General features: G+C 39.4%; 1 protein-coding gene across 9 annotated transcripts in view; it reads left to right on the top strand.

Moving 5' to 3' along the window:
* Positions 1–10,955, top strand: part of ECT2 (epithelial cell transforming 2) — a 53,457-nt gene extending 42,502 nt beyond the window's left edge. For 8 of the 9 annotated variants that reach the window (XM_075132109.1, XM_048864749.2, XM_048864750.2 and 5 more), the window contains 4 exons: positions 522–676; positions 3,103–3,210; positions 3,829–3,975; positions 9,465–10,955. In XM_075132109.1, the coding sequence (XP_074988210.1) occupies positions 522–676; positions 3,103–3,210; positions 3,829–3,975; positions 9,465–9,554 (500 nt within the window). In that variant the 3' untranslated portion in view covers positions 9,555–10,955. Of the gene's footprint in view, positions 1–521; positions 677–3,102; positions 3,211–3,828; positions 3,976–7,788; positions 8,176–9,464 lie in introns of those variants that run through there. The other variant, XM_048864752.2, reaches the window with a different exon arrangement.
* Positions 10,956–15,445: the final 4,490 nt, after the last annotated feature.

Genomic DNA, 15,445 nt, shown 5'->3' with positions numbered 1-15,445 from the left:
TTCCCTCTGCTTTGCAGGTGAAGAAACAACCTGCCCAAGGTTGCAGAACTGAGAAGAGAATCCAAGATTTGTTACTGCCATTTCCCTATCCATTAGACCATGCTGCCTGTAAGGCAATGTCTACACTTCAATTAGACCCCCCTCAGCTGGCTTGTGCCAGCTGACTCTGGCTAGTGGGGCTGAAGCTAAGGGGTTGTTTTAATTGCAGTGTAGATGTTCAGGCTTGGGCTAGAGCCCAGGCTCTGGGACCCTCACAGCCAAAGCCCAAATGTCTACAGTGCAATTAAATAACCCCTTAACCCAAGCACCGCTAGCCTGAATCAGCTGGCACAGGCCAACCACAGGAGCTTAATTGCAGTGTAGACATACCCTAATAGTCTTTAACTTGAACCTGACTGCTACTTAAATGTAAGTCATAAGATTACTTGCTAAAAATCTCTGGGTTTTTTTCCAGAATTGTATGAAGGTAGACTGTCCTTTATTTGGAACAGTGTGAACTGAATGTTTGTCTTCAATTATAGACTGCCACAAAGCTTTTGCCTTGGTTGTGCGGCCACCAACAGAACAGAACAACTTGTTGTTCAGTTTTCAGATGACAACTGAGGAGCCTCCTAAAGAGGATTGGCTGAAGATGCTGTGTCGGCATGTAGCGAATACAATTTGTAAAGCAGATGCTGTAAGTTGTCTAGTAGTAGGTTATCAGTGAAAATAGTTCATTGCAAATGTCTTTTAGATACATTTAATTTAACTGCTTCTTTGTGATAATAGGAAGAAACCAGGCCTTGGCATATCCTCAAGCTAACAGAGTAAGAAACTTCTCTGGTGGTTAAGAGGGCTACTAAGGCCTATTCCTTAACCATTAGGTTCTACAGAACCTGGCTTTTTTTTTTTTTTAAATAAAAATACTACTAATTCTTTATGGTTGTGATAACAGTCCAAGGCCTATAGTATAGATACAATAGGGCATGTCTATACTATCTTTTGGGTCTTTTACCAGTGTAAGCCAGGCCAGTGCAATTCTCTCTGCACTGTTGTAGCATTTCTAACAGTAGGCATTTTCACTGAGATGTAGAAATTGACTGTGTATAATCCCCTTAATTCGTTGGTCTGTATAGACAGCCTGATAGAACAGTGGTATGAAATGCTTCTACCTCAGTGAGGCATAGAGCCCTAAAGCATCTTTCATCACAAACTGGAATGTTCTAAGGTGTCAGCCTTCTCCCAGCACACCTTTGAGAATTTCCAGTGTGTATTTCCAGGCCAGAAGCCAAAAATAAAAAATGTACTAACTTTGAAATACAGCATGTAAATGGTAACCAGGCAAGGACCTTCCAGCTTACATTTTCTGTGTGTGCGCGCACGTACGTACACCTCCCTCCTTCCCCCCCCCCCCCCCACACACGTGCACACACTCTGGAGTGAACAGCCAGTTTGAGTTTGACTGTGTTCAACATGTTACTTCATATTTTCACTATACAATCTGTTAAGTATTTGAGGTCGTTTCTGTAAGGCTGAAAAAAAAAAAAACCCTTTCTTTAAATGAGTCTTGTCTTTCCATGAGGACACTAGTTCAGAATGTGTGTACTATTTCTGAGCCACTGGCTCACTTTGAATGGGTGAACTTCTGGAGAAGGGGTATTTTAGCCCTCTTCTCTCTTCCCCCCCCCCTCCCCCCCCCCACACACACATACACAGTAAAAGATAATTTTATCCTGAGAGAAGTATCTGACAGTTTTACTAAGTGGGCCAGCCACCCATCTATCAGTTCCTTTAATTGTCTTTGTGGCCACTCAATTCTAATAAGTATAATAATAGAAATGGGGTATCATCTGTTAATAATGTTCTGTCACATTACAGTACATTGGAAATAGTGAGGGGTCAAGTGCTTTTCTAATGTGGAATATGATACTCTGAAACACACCTTGTCCGTTCCTAACTACATCCAGTCCTCAGAGTGATAATATATATTGGTGTCTACTTAAAGGCAGCAGCCCCACCAAACTTTAAAGCAACACATTTCCATCCTTAATGTGCCCCCATCTTTAGCTTGATTTGCATACCAAATAAAACTGGAATCTTTTTTGCATTTTAGGGGTCAAAAACTTGATCCTCTTCTCCATCTGTACCTGGACACCACACCGTTTCTGAAAAGTCTGATGTAAATACCCACTTCATTTATGAGAAAACATAGGCATAATTATACAAGTCTGCCACATGGTGGCAGTAAAGGCTTTAACTTCAGCTCTGCCTAGTAGCACTGCAGTGAACAATGCTGTCATAAGCTGTTCTTGAAACTTAACTGTGTGTACAGTCGTCTTCGGGCAGCTTTCCTCCAACTTCACAAAAGATCAATTCCTTATCCCTCACATAAAAAGTATAATCTAAAGACTCCTGTGATGCTACTGGAGTTTCAGAACACAAAATATGAAATATTTATTGGGATGTCAGTGACTCTTCTAAAACTGGCAAGTAAAACTATAAAAATATTTAAAGCTTCATCCTATCCTATGCACTAGGGCACGGCTCTTAATTATGTAACTGAATAGTCTACATTTTGAATCATTCCAGTAATGTTAATTTCTGTTCTCTGGAGGAACTTGGGATCTTCTGAAGCACTTTTTACCAAACATAGGCCAAAGGTATCAACTAGATATTTAACTAGAAGACTTTTGAAGACTACCCAATCTGTCCGTTAGAATAGTGGAGTATCTTGCCATGCCAAGACTCCACTACATTTACAGTTCAAATGTGCATATCCCTTTGCATCAGGCCTGGCTTTTTAATAAGTTCAGATTTGACCCACTTGGTTTGCTTTGACTACCCTGATTTTGAAAATGGGGCTAAGGTCTCCTACAAGAGACTGTTCTAGTAGCTAGCTTTGGTAAATCAAGTAAATCCAAATAGCAGCTACAAGATTAAGTACAGCTGCTACATTTGCTATCCCTTCTCCAGTGGAATTTAGAGATCTTCAAACAGGAATTGATGATAAATAATTAAATTTTAGAAGATTAAACTCACATTTTTGAGTGTACTCAAAGATGATGTGTTGGAAAAATCCTGGTGGATTTGTGCACCTGTTCTTATAATTATGCCTGTCTGTAGGAAAACCTTATTTACACTACTGATCCTGATTCAGTTGACATAAATACAAAAGATGTGGACAGTACGTTGAGTAGGGCATCCAGGGCAATAAAGAAAACATCAAAAAAGGTAAGTGTTTAATTCCCTACTTGCTAAGTAATTACCTGATATGTGAATCTTACTACTTGCACCAAAATCTTCTAGTGCCAGTGTAGTCAACAAATTTATGTTGGTATTTCTGCCTGTGCTGGCAAAGTTTGTTTTTTTCTCTATATATATATGTTTATATTTATTTATATACACAAACTGATTAGGAGGAGAAAGTGAAATTGGGGTTTTTTTTGTTTGTTTTTTAATTGCAGGATTGTAAATACATTCAAAAAATTTCTTTACTTTTTATACATTAAAAGAAATTCCATGAGATCAATTGTGCAGCAGAGTTGCAATGTGACTGTTTTGTGACCTATGTAAAATGAAGAGTCTGTGTTAATTCAACCCATGGTGTCCAGACCATATGTAGCAGTCAGCTGAAGGAGCAGGGATTGAAAAGTGAGCATGCACACGTTGACTACTAAAATAGACCTCTAAGATGCTGTATAGAAAGCACTGTAGGACATGGTCTCTCATTGCAAGGTCTCTAGACTGTTAATGTAATTCCACAGCAAATCAAAATCTGAATGCATGTTAGATGCTAATGGTCTCATGCTGAGACTTAATGTATGTAACAACTCTTGTCAAACTCTGCAGGTTACAAGAGCATTTTCTTTCTCCAAAACACCAAAGAGAGCTCTTCGAAGGGCTTTAATGGCACACAATACAGTAGAAAGAAGGAGTCCCTGCTCAGCTAATGAAAGTTACTTAGGCAGCCGCCTGACCAGTACATCCTCATTAGCAGTAAGTGACTTGACTGTACAGTCCAAATGGCATAACCTTCATTTTGATAAAGCTGACTGTATTAATTCTGGTGCACAGAGCTTATTCTTACATGGCAACCTCTTATTAAACAAGGTCCACAATGCATATGCCACACATGTCTATACTTTCTTAAAAAAAAAAAAAAAAAAATCTCCATTTATATTCTGGTCTGAGTAAAGTCTCTTAAGATGTCTATCATAGAATATCAGGGTTGGAAGGGACCTTGGGAGGTCATCTAGTCCAACCCCCTGCTCAAAGCAGGACCAATCCCTGACTAAATCACCCCAGCCAGGACTTTGTCAAGCCTGACCTTAAACTTCTAGGGAAGGAGATTCCACCACCTCCCTAGGTAACGCATTCCAGTGTTTCACCAGCCTCATAGTGAAAGTTTTTCCTAATATCCAACCTAAATCTCCCCCACTGCAACTTAAGACCATTACTCCTTGTTCTGTCATCTACTACCACTGAGAACAGTCTAGATCCATCGTCTTTGGAACCCCCTTTCAGGTAGTTGAAAGCAGCTATCAAATCCCCCCTCATTCTTCTCTTCCGCAGACTAAACATCCCCAGTTTCCTCAGCCTCTCCTCATAAGTCATGTGTTCCAGTCCCCTAATAATTTTTGTTGCCCTCCGCTGGACTCTTTCCAATTTTTTCACATCCTTCTTGTAGTGTGGGGCCCAAAACTGGACACAGTACTCCAGATGAGGCCTCACCAATGTCGAATAGAGGGGAACAATCACATCCCTCGATCTGCTGGCAATGCCCCTACTTATACATCCCAAAATGCCACTGGCCTTCTTGGCAACAAGGGCACACTGTTGACTCTTATCCAGCTTCTCGTCCACTGTAACCCCTAGGTCCTTTTCTGCAGAACTGCTGCTGAGCCATTCGGTCCCTAGTCTGTAGCGATGCCTGGGATTCTTCTGTCCTAAGTGCAGGACTCTGCACTTGTCCATGCTGAACCTCAGATTTCTTTTGGCCAAATCCTCCAATTTGTCTAGGTCCCTCTGTATCCTATCCCTACCCTCCAGCTTATCTACCACTCCTCCCAGTTTAGTGTCATCTGCAAACTTGCTGAGGGTGCAATCCACACCATCCTCCAGATCATTTATGAAGATATTGAACAAAACCGGCCCCAGGACCAACCCCTGGGGCACTCCACTTGATACCGGCTGCCAACTAGACATGGAGCCATTGATCACTACCCGTTGAACCCGACAATCTAGCCAGCTTTCTATCTACCTTATAGTCCATTCATGCAGCCCATACTTCTTTAACTTGCTGGCAGTCTGTATCAGTCTGTAAAATGCAGAAATATCTGCTGTACCGTGGGAAACAACGAGCGAGAATGCACTATGCAGATTCCAAAAAGTGACTACCTTTTAAGAATGAACGTACCATCTCATGGCAAGATGAAAAACTCTTCGCACAACTTGGAATGAAATTATTTCTGAAGCTATCTTAGGACGAAGTATACAACTGGTTCGTGTAACTTGAAATAACTAAATTTTGCATTTTTAAAAACAGACATCCTGTGCTTTCTTACCTCATTAACTTCTATCCTCATGGACTCTAAACAGGGCGGGGGAGGAACCAAGAAGCTGCAGCCCCAAATCCCCAGGAAAGGATATTCAGTGTGTCATAAATTTGGGGAGGGGAGAGGATCTCCGTCTTCAGTGTCTAAAATAACATACTGCCACTCTTTTCTCTGCTATAGTTTAAGAACTATAGCAGTAGACACTCAAGTTGCCAGCACAACTAACTATAACAGACGGGACTTGGTGGGATTGAAAATAAACGAAACTAAATTTTTGAGTAAATTGTACGTTATAACGCCTGCTCTTAGATCTGTAACTTGTTGAAAATTTCCCTTGTAACTCTCTTGTGGTGGTGGTCTCCTATAGTTGCCTTGCAGGGTATCCCCTCTGGAATAGGGGTAATAGAGTATAATGTGCACTCTAATGGCCTGCTGATAATCAACTCAGTCAAAGTATTGCTTCACTCTGCTGCTTGAGTTAAGGATGGGAGCATATGAACTAACGTTCTGAATCAGATCAGTGGTCCATCTGGTCCAGTATCCTGTCTAACAGTAGCCAGAAATAGCTGCTTCAGAGGAAACTGCTAGAAGTTCAGCAGAAGGTAACTAAGGAATAAATTGCCCACCGGGATAGTTGCATACTACCTCCCATTAGAGGTTCCTTCCCCAAAAAATCACTTACAGATTTAATTTTTATTCCTCCTCCCCTCTTGCTGTTTTATCTGTGGCTATCCTCATTCTGGTACAGTTTGTATCTCAAAAATAGTTACATTCCAGGCATGCATTTTCTCTACCTCCTATGTCCTTACATAGTTGAGCTTCACCCTTAAACATGTCAGCAGAACTACAAGGGATTGGTTGAATCCCTTTCTTTTCTGTGCATTAACAAGATGAATTCAAAATCTCTTGATGCTCTTCTAAATAGTAAACTACCAAACATATAAGTTGGCAGCATGGCATCCATCCTGTGCTTAGGAAAAGGGAGCTGTGGTTAAAAACAATCCAATTTGCAGCTAAATTAGTTATGAAATCAACAGTTTTGCATTTAGTTGGGGCTAAATGGCAATTTTCAGTTTTCAAAGTTACTGCATCTCTCATCCCTTTGTGGCCTCCTTGAGGGCACCCACACTCTAGGGGTCTGAAACTTTTCTTGGGTGGAGTCCCACAACTTTGTCTAGATCTAGAATGTAATTCCTACTTCAATTCACAGATTATCCCAGCATGTCTGCATTTCATTGAGCACCTGTAGTTCTGCTTGCTCTCTGGGGCAATGACAGTGTCAAAGCAAAGTGTGTGTGTGTGATTGTTTGGATCAAAAGAGAACATATCTTAAAAACAGCTCACATACTAGTCCTAGCTTACCAAATAGTCACCCATCTTTCATCTCTCCAAGTCCTTCAGGATTTGTCCCTCTTGGTCAGTGTCATTGATCAGGTGAAAGTGACTTCCCCATTTATGTTAGGGTGATCACTTTATACTGTGTTTCTGTTTTGGTTCGTCAAGGTCTCATAGTTAAATTAGCACATGTAACTTCCCCCAGGAGGTAAAGCTACTCCAGCCTTGCTGCTTGCTTAGGGATTTGCAATAATTACCCCAGTGATTTTTAGTTCCAGCAGGAAACCCTCTAATTCCTCCATGGGGCTGTATTCTGGATCCTAGCTCTTAAAGTTACATATAACACTTTTTTATAAAGTTGATTCAGTTGTTTTGTATATTACTGTGACAGATAATATAGACACCTGGGATATCCGGTCAAAGCAGTGCTTCATGTAGGCGTTTCAATGGCCTAATACACAATAGCACTGATAGTTACTGATAATATATACCCAAGAGCATCATTTGGATGGGGAAAATGACTTGTGAATTTGTCATTACTTCAATTTAAGACCATTAATACAATCTCCACTAGGAGCAAACTATTGCAGAAAGAGTACTGTTCTGGCTTGTATGCATTACTGAACCTGTTTAAAGTGCTGTGGCATGATCTCACCGCTGTTCCTGCAAAATTAATCTGTTGAAGATAGAGTAAGTTTTAAAATTCACAGAACATAAGAGCCCACTAAGCTTCTTACAAAGGACTCAAAGGAATTGTTTAGGTGAAGTGCTTTGTGTAGATAATATCCTGGCCGTAGGTATGTACAATTTTTTTTACTTAAAGAGATATGGCATTGAAATAAGGCACAATAAAAGAGTAACCAGTGAATTATTCAGTGTCTGCACTAACTCTTCACCCCACCCCCTTTCCTATTTGTAGATTGCACGTTCCTCTTCTACATACAGCCTAAATGGATCTGTCAAACATGTCGTTAGTGTTCAGCGCTCCAATTCTGTTGATGGGAGCTCTCAAAGTTCCAGGTCTCAACCTGTGCTCCGTCCTGACTCTCCAACTAGCCGTCTTTCACATGCCAGAGAAGGAAAAACTCCTTCCAGCCCTGAAAGCTTAAATGGCCACTCATTGGCCAGACCTTGTCCCATTCCTGTCATTACTACCACTTGTGATGTAGGAGATGATCGGAGTGGTGTTGAGAACAGTTCCGTCGTCAAACCCTGATCTTTAATGCCCATGTTGCATAAAGTGAGCTTCTTAAAGATTCTCATATTTAGCACAACTACTAAAAGATTAAAGAATCTGTCAAATGTTTCTAATGGGTGCTGAGTCTTCCTTGGTCTGCCTTGGTGCACATCTCAACTCCCATAGGCTACTTAATATTTCTTCTGTTAACTAGTTGGGTCTGAAATGGGGAATTTTAAATTCTTTGGAAATGGAATTGACATCACTGGTATTGAGGGGTTTTGGATTTCTTTCCAAGTTTTTTAACCACGTTTGCCCTATGATAGCATTTAAAGTGCCTCTTAATATTTACACATTTAACATAAGTATGGGAGAGTCTTCATGCTAAAGTCAAAATTTGACCAATCAAATTCTGGATTCAGCATGGAGTCTATTGCCTCTGATTGCAAATATGGAAGATTTTCTAGAGTACAACTGTTGACTTTCATGAGTCTTAAACAGTGAGTTTTGCAATTATCATCCTATGCTAAATACCTCCATAAGAACATGTTTCTCTTCTAGTTCAACAACTAAAGCACAACTATAGTACTATCACTTGTTATCACTTCAAGTGAAATTAAACTTCTGAGGTTGTAAAGAAATTTTTTAGCTCTTAAAGCAGCTCTTACAACTATTCTTATACTAATTTTAGTTTAAACTTTTTTGCTTAGCAACAAACTGCTAAGCTTGCAGATCACAACAAAATCCACTGATGATCAGTTCTGCTGAGACTTGTTCACATCAGAATAGCAAGCCTTTTGTCTAGTTTGCAGTGATACAGGCTAAGACTATTCAGTAATAAACTACCAAAAGTAAGTTACAATTTTTTTGTGGCCATTTTTTATACCAAAGTCTCTGTAAGGGTCAAATCAGTAGTTTCTGAGGAAGCTTAAAAATATGGTAAGAGCAGAACAAGTTTAAGTGGTTATGTAGCTAGGGGAAGCTCATCTCAATCTTTCAAGATTTGCTAATATAGCAAACGGTCTTATAACATGTTCTGTGTTAGAAAACTTGGAAGGAGATACTACACTGTTGTAAAAGCATGAACTGCACAAGGATGTGGGTTAGATATTTGCTTTATTAAGAACTCTTCAGAAGGTCTCCTAGTACTGTACATACCTCTCAACAGTCTTATTATGGGGGGAATCTTCATTTTATATAATGAACTTAACCATGTCTCTTACCCACCAAGTTAGTTATCCAAAACTTGAAAATGCCAGTCCTTAAAATTAAGGGTCAGCAGACTACCTCTACTGAATAAACTGGACCAACTGTGTCCCGCTTATTTTGGGTCTTGAAACGTTGAGAGGTATGACTACAACACTGAGACTGATACCTTGATCATATTAACATTTTTTTTTTTCTTTTTTGCCTACCAGGGTATCCCTTCTCCTTCCTTGGTCAACCTTCCCTCAGTGTTTGCAAAGAGGAGTCATACCTTAAGTCGATCAACAACCCACTTGATATGAAGTAGGCTTAAAATGGACTCCTATACTGTAATGACTGACAAGCTACTGGCTGTTCAGATGACCTATTACTGACATTAATGGTACTTTAGTCATAGCCACTTAGTTGCTTAACTTAGTTACCTAACATTTTGCTAACTGGTAGGGACTCTTTGACTAGTACTGAAGCAGATCACCTAATCAACCAAACAAGTGAAAAACTTGATCTAGGTTTAGAAATATTGTATTCCTTTGCACAATCCATTTCCTCACCAGCATAATGTAAACACTGTCTTTCAACAAACTGTCTCCTTTATGCAATAAATTGTTTTGGTGTTAAATGCTGAAATTAAGAAGTCTCTTGAGTCATTAACTGAAGATCATCATCCAGTGGATCTAGAAGAGGCTACTTAACTTCATCAATAGGCTCTGTACTACTAATATTAAAAGCTAATGCATGGACCATTGACTAAACTGAAATACTTTAAATGGTGTATCTTAAACTATAACAGTTGGCCTGTTATACAGCTGCTTTGTCTGGCTATTTTAGAAGATCTAGTTTATTGGTGCATGAGTGTACCTTTTTGAGTGGTCTACTGCATATGGTCCTTCGTACTTTCTATGCATCCTTTTCTAATCCAATACATCCAAATCCTGTGACTGGCTTAGCCGCCAAAAGTAACTGATTTGCAAGCAAATTAAAACTAACATTTTTGGATGTGGAAGTCCAAGGAAAAAAACATCACTGTACTTAAATTGTATTTATAGCCTTTGAATTGAGACTATTTTTAAATATAGTCTCCAAACTTTGTATAACTACTTTTTTTATATATAGCTTATTCATGCACAGGCTCCTCCAGTGCGAAGCTGAAATTGTGGACCTGGTTTCAATGTCTAACAGTAATATTTTTATGTACAGGTTTTTGGTGTATAATTTCCAAAACTTTTTTCTACATCTTCACTATACTTAGTCTTTTTGTATTTTTTTTCTTTGCAAGCTGTACATTTTAAAATCATGTTTTCAGTCTGTATTATCCAACCCTGTCTCAGGAATTGTCCAAATGTGTGTATTTCTGCACTTAATAACTTTGAACTAATTGCCTGTGTGTCATGCGTGGCATTTCCAACTCTAAAGATTCCCTTTAACTGCAAAATGCTGCTTTTTCTGTTATATGTAATTAGTGCTGCTTTTGAAGATGTCAGATGGCCTGTTACTTCTGTATTTTTAAGATAGGTTTTTTGCCAATATAAATCATGTAAATAAACTGTTTAAAACATTTCTTAGTCTGTTTAGTACAACAGTAAGCAAAGTCCAATGAGTCTGTGTCAAGGTGAGTGTTACTGCATCAGGAGCTAGTCTAGAAGCTTGTATAGTGAATCATAGTAATATAGTTGCAGTCCACTAAATATATACACATATACCCACCAAGGTTCCTGTGAAATTCCTTGTGAGGACTTACTGTTGTGGATACTGTTCTGTCAGTGAGTGTTGCATGTTTTTCTGACAATGTGACTATCTTTGGGTTTCTGTGTTTGAAGGAGAAGTGTCTCTCTTCCAAGAGGAAAATCCCTAAAGTACACAAACATGCTATGAAAGCTAGCTGTAGGATATATAAAATACAGTCTAAATTAAGGAAGAATCATTCAGTGTATTTCATCATAAGCTAATTGCTGCTTACACTACGTTACTGATATCAGGAATGTAATGCTTTAACTTTCCAGTAAACTGCAAAATTCTTATCTCATTGACTTAAGTCCCTTGTTGTATTGGGGCCCTTTTTTTCACTTAAAACGAACACACAGGATAAAGCAGTATAAGGGTGTCATGCTCTTTGGAATGGTTCATCACCATGAGTGCCAACCTCAGGCTAGACTGCCAAAAAACATGGTAGTCACCCCAAACTGGTTGCATGTTCTAAAATTGATTTCACCAAACCAGTAACAAATGTGAACTCCTGAAGCACTGTAATTACCTTACTGTGGAGTTCGAGAGAGTCCCCTTGGGCACTCCAGTCTATCTTACCACCCAGACAAGCTGGACTTAGTGATAAATGGTCACTTACCCCAAAGATCTCAAAATATTCAGGTTGATCCAAATCCCAAGAGACCGGTCACTTACCCCATGTTAATTTGTACCGGAGATGTCTCACCGAAGGCAATGCTTATAGCCAGTCCTATAGTAAACTAAACTAAGGATTTATTCACTAAGAAAAAGAAATGAGTTATTTACAGTTTAAAGCAGGCAACATATTTACACAAATCAGTTAGTGACAGATGTAACTGTCGGCATTGAATGCCTTTTAAGGCTAAACCAGGTTGATTGGGGAATCTCTGCTTTTGTTTCCTCACTCCAGCCCTGTGAAAGTCCAAACAGCAGAGGGATATGAAAATTCTTTAGTCTTCCAGAATTCAAGGTGATGGGATGAGCTTTCTTGCCCATAGCACCTTCACGGTGTAAGAGGACCATCAACCCAGTCTTTGTATCATGGCATTTGCATGATGGCCTATTTAGTCTTTATAGCCCTTGATGAGTGGGGAACCATTCCTCCTGCCTGGGTTCATAAATTCAGAGCAGGCATTTTCACAGCTATAGAACAAAACTTAAGTATTACCTTTTTATAACGTGAGATTTAGACCTTCTAAATAACATTAATGCATACAAGCATTTTCTATAGAGACTAAATGCATCCTTACGAGTCTAACACCTATCCTGAATAAGACCACTATAGAGGTGAGCTGATCTGGTTTCCAGCTATGAATTTGTCAGTGCTCATCTGGTGCCTAAAGCCCTGGTGAGAGCTGGCACCTGGTCTACCATCATCACAAAGGCCAATCAAGAGACAAGGTCACACAACGTTTATGTATAGATCTTTCTGGATGAGGGATTACTAGCTATGTTCTAATACAATTTGTCATAAGAATGCCTTGATGGAATTATGGCTTTATAGATTCATAGATACTTAGGTCAGAAGGGACCATTATGATCATCTAGTCTGACCTCCTGCACAACGCAGGCCACAGAATTTCACCAACCACTCCTACAAAACAAACCTCACACCTCTGCTGTTGAAGTACTCAAATCATAGTTTAAAGACTTCAAGGAGCAGAGAGTCCTCCAGCAAGTGACCCGTGTCCTATGCTACAGAGGAAGGCGAAAAACCTCCAGGGCCTCTTCCAATCTGCCCTGGAGGAAAATTCCTTCCCGACCCCAAATATGGCAATCAGCTAAACCCTGAGCATATGGGCAAGATTCATCAGCTAGATACTACAGAAAATTCTTTCCTGGGTAACTCGGATCTCACTCCATCTAATCGCCCATCACAGGCCACTGGGCCTATTTATGAATATTTAATTACCAAAACCATGTTATCCCATCATACCATCTCCTCCATAAACTTATCGAGTTTAATCTTAAAGCCAGATAGATTTTTTTTTTTGCCCCCACTGCTTCCCATGGAAGGCTATTCCAAAACTTCACTCCTCTGATGGTTAAAACCTTCGTCTAATTTCTAGTCTAAATTTCCTAGTGGCCAGTTTATATCCATTTGTTCTTGTGTCCACATTGGTACTGAGCTTAAATAATTCCTCTCCCTCTCTGGTATTTATCCCTCTGATATATTTATAGAGAGCAATCATATCTCCCCTCAACCTTCTTTTAGTTAGGCTAAACAAGCCAAGCTCCCTGAGTCACCTTTGATTAAGACAAGTTTTACATTCCTCGGACCTCCTAGTAGCCCTTCTCTGTACCTGTTCCAGTTTGAATTCATCCTTCTTAAACATGGGAGACCAGAACTGCACACAGTATTCCAGGTGAGGTCTCACCCGTGCCTTGTATAACGGTACTAAAACCTCCTTATCCCTACTGGAAATACCTCTCCTGATGCATCCCAAGACCGCATTAGCTTTTTTCACAGCCATATCACATTGGCGGCTCATAGTCATCCTATTATCAACCAATACTCCACGGTCCTTTTCCTCTTCCGTTACTTCTAATTGATGCGTCCCTAGCTTATAACTAAAATTCTTGTTATTAATCCCTAAATGCATGACTTTACACTTCACTATTAAATTTCATCCTGTTACTATTATTCCAGTTTACAAGGTCATCCAGATCCTCCTGTAGGGTATCCCTGTCCTTCTCTAAATTGGCAATACCTCCCAGCTTTGTATCATCCGCAAACTTTATTAGCACACTCACACTTTTTGTTCCAAGGTCAGTAATAAAAAGATTAAATAAGATTTGTCCCAAAACCGATCCTTGAGGAACTCCACTGGTAACCTCCCTCCAGCCTGACAGTTCACCTTTCAGTAGGACCCGTTGTAGTCTCCCCTTTAACCAATTCCTTATCCACCTTTCAATTTTCCTATTGATCCCCATCTTATCCAATTTAACTAATAATTCCCCATGTGGTACGGTATCAAATGTCTTACTAAAATCCAGGTAAATTAGATCCACTGTGTTTCCTTTGTCTAAAAAAATCTGTTACTTTCTCAAAGAAGGAGATCAGGTTGGTTTGGCACAATCTACCTTTTGTAAAACCATGTTGTATTTTGTCCCATTTACCATTGACTTCAATGTCCTTAACTACCTTCTCCTTCAAAATTTTTTCCAAGACCTTGCATACTACAGATGTCAAACTAACAGGCCTATAATTACCCGGATCACTTTTTTTCCCTTTCTTAAAAATAGGAACTATGTTAGCAATTCTCCAATCATACGGTACAACCCCTGAGTTTACAGATTCATTAAAAATTCTTGCTAATGGGCTTGCAATTTCTTGTGCAAATTCCTTTGTATTGTATAGTTGTAGATCTGATCTGTATGTGGTTATAGCAAATGCTGCTATCAACATTGTCGACTATATTTCTCAGCTGTGATGACATGAGTCTTTGACTTTCTCTTTTATGTGAGAAGCCCCAAACTGACTGTAATCAATAGGGTTCCAGTGCATCCGATGAAGTGAGCTGTAGCTCACGAAAGCTTATGCTCAAATAAATTGTTTAGTCTCTAAGGTGCCACAAGTACTCCTTTCCTTTTTGCGAATACAGACTAACACGGCTGTTACTCTGAAACCAGTGCACCAATGGAAATAGAGCAAAGACATGCTGACTATCTCGGTTAGTTCTGCCATTCCCACAACCAAAAAATTATTTGTATAATGTTCAGAAAACCAATGGATTTTTTTTTTCTGGTTTTTCTTTAGCAAGTCTTTTATATTTTGTGAAGGCAAGAGTCAAAGTAAAATAAATTGGATACTCTGTAGGTTCAAACTTCAAAAGGAGCTGGACTAAATAATCTTCCACCAGAAGAGACCAAAACTCTGCCACTCTTTGTACATTCTGCTTGGCTCTCTTGCAGTCTGTCAAAAGACCTATCCTTCTGGATCAGCATGGTCCATTACTCTGTAATTTGGCCATGGAATCTAGCTACTGATTGTAGAATTACTCCCTACCATAGAGTGCAGATTTTTTTTTTTTTTAAATCTCACCCTAGCAGTGGCCATGAATCGGGTTAAGAGTAGGGCTGTCAATTAATAGCAGTTAACTCATGCAATTAAAAAAAAATCGTAATAAAATTAATTGCAGTTTTAATTGCACTGCTAAACAATAGAATACCAATTTTTGGATGTTTTCTACATTTTCATATATATTGTATTCTGTGTAATTGAAATCAGTGTGTATTTTTGATTCTTAAACCCAGGGTTGTGAGTTCAATCCTTGAGGGGGCCATTTAGGGATCTGGGGCAAAAATTGGGGATTGGTCCTGCTTTGAGCAGGGGGTTGGACTAGATGATCTCCTGAGGTCCCTTCCAACCCTGATATTCTATGATTCTATGATTCTATGAGTATTTATCAATTCTCCTCATACAAGTACTGTAGTGCAATATTTGTTGTGAAAGTGCAACTTACAAATG

Source organism: Caretta caretta, chromosome 9, assembly GCF_965140235.1.
Source record: "Caretta caretta isolate rCarCar2 chromosome 9, rCarCar1.hap1, whole genome shotgun sequence".
Classification (NCBI taxonomy): domain Eukaryota; kingdom Metazoa; phylum Chordata; order Testudines; family Cheloniidae; genus Caretta; species Caretta caretta.
Note: the sequence above shows the minus strand (reverse complement) of the source record. Positions and strands in the feature narration are given on the sequence as shown.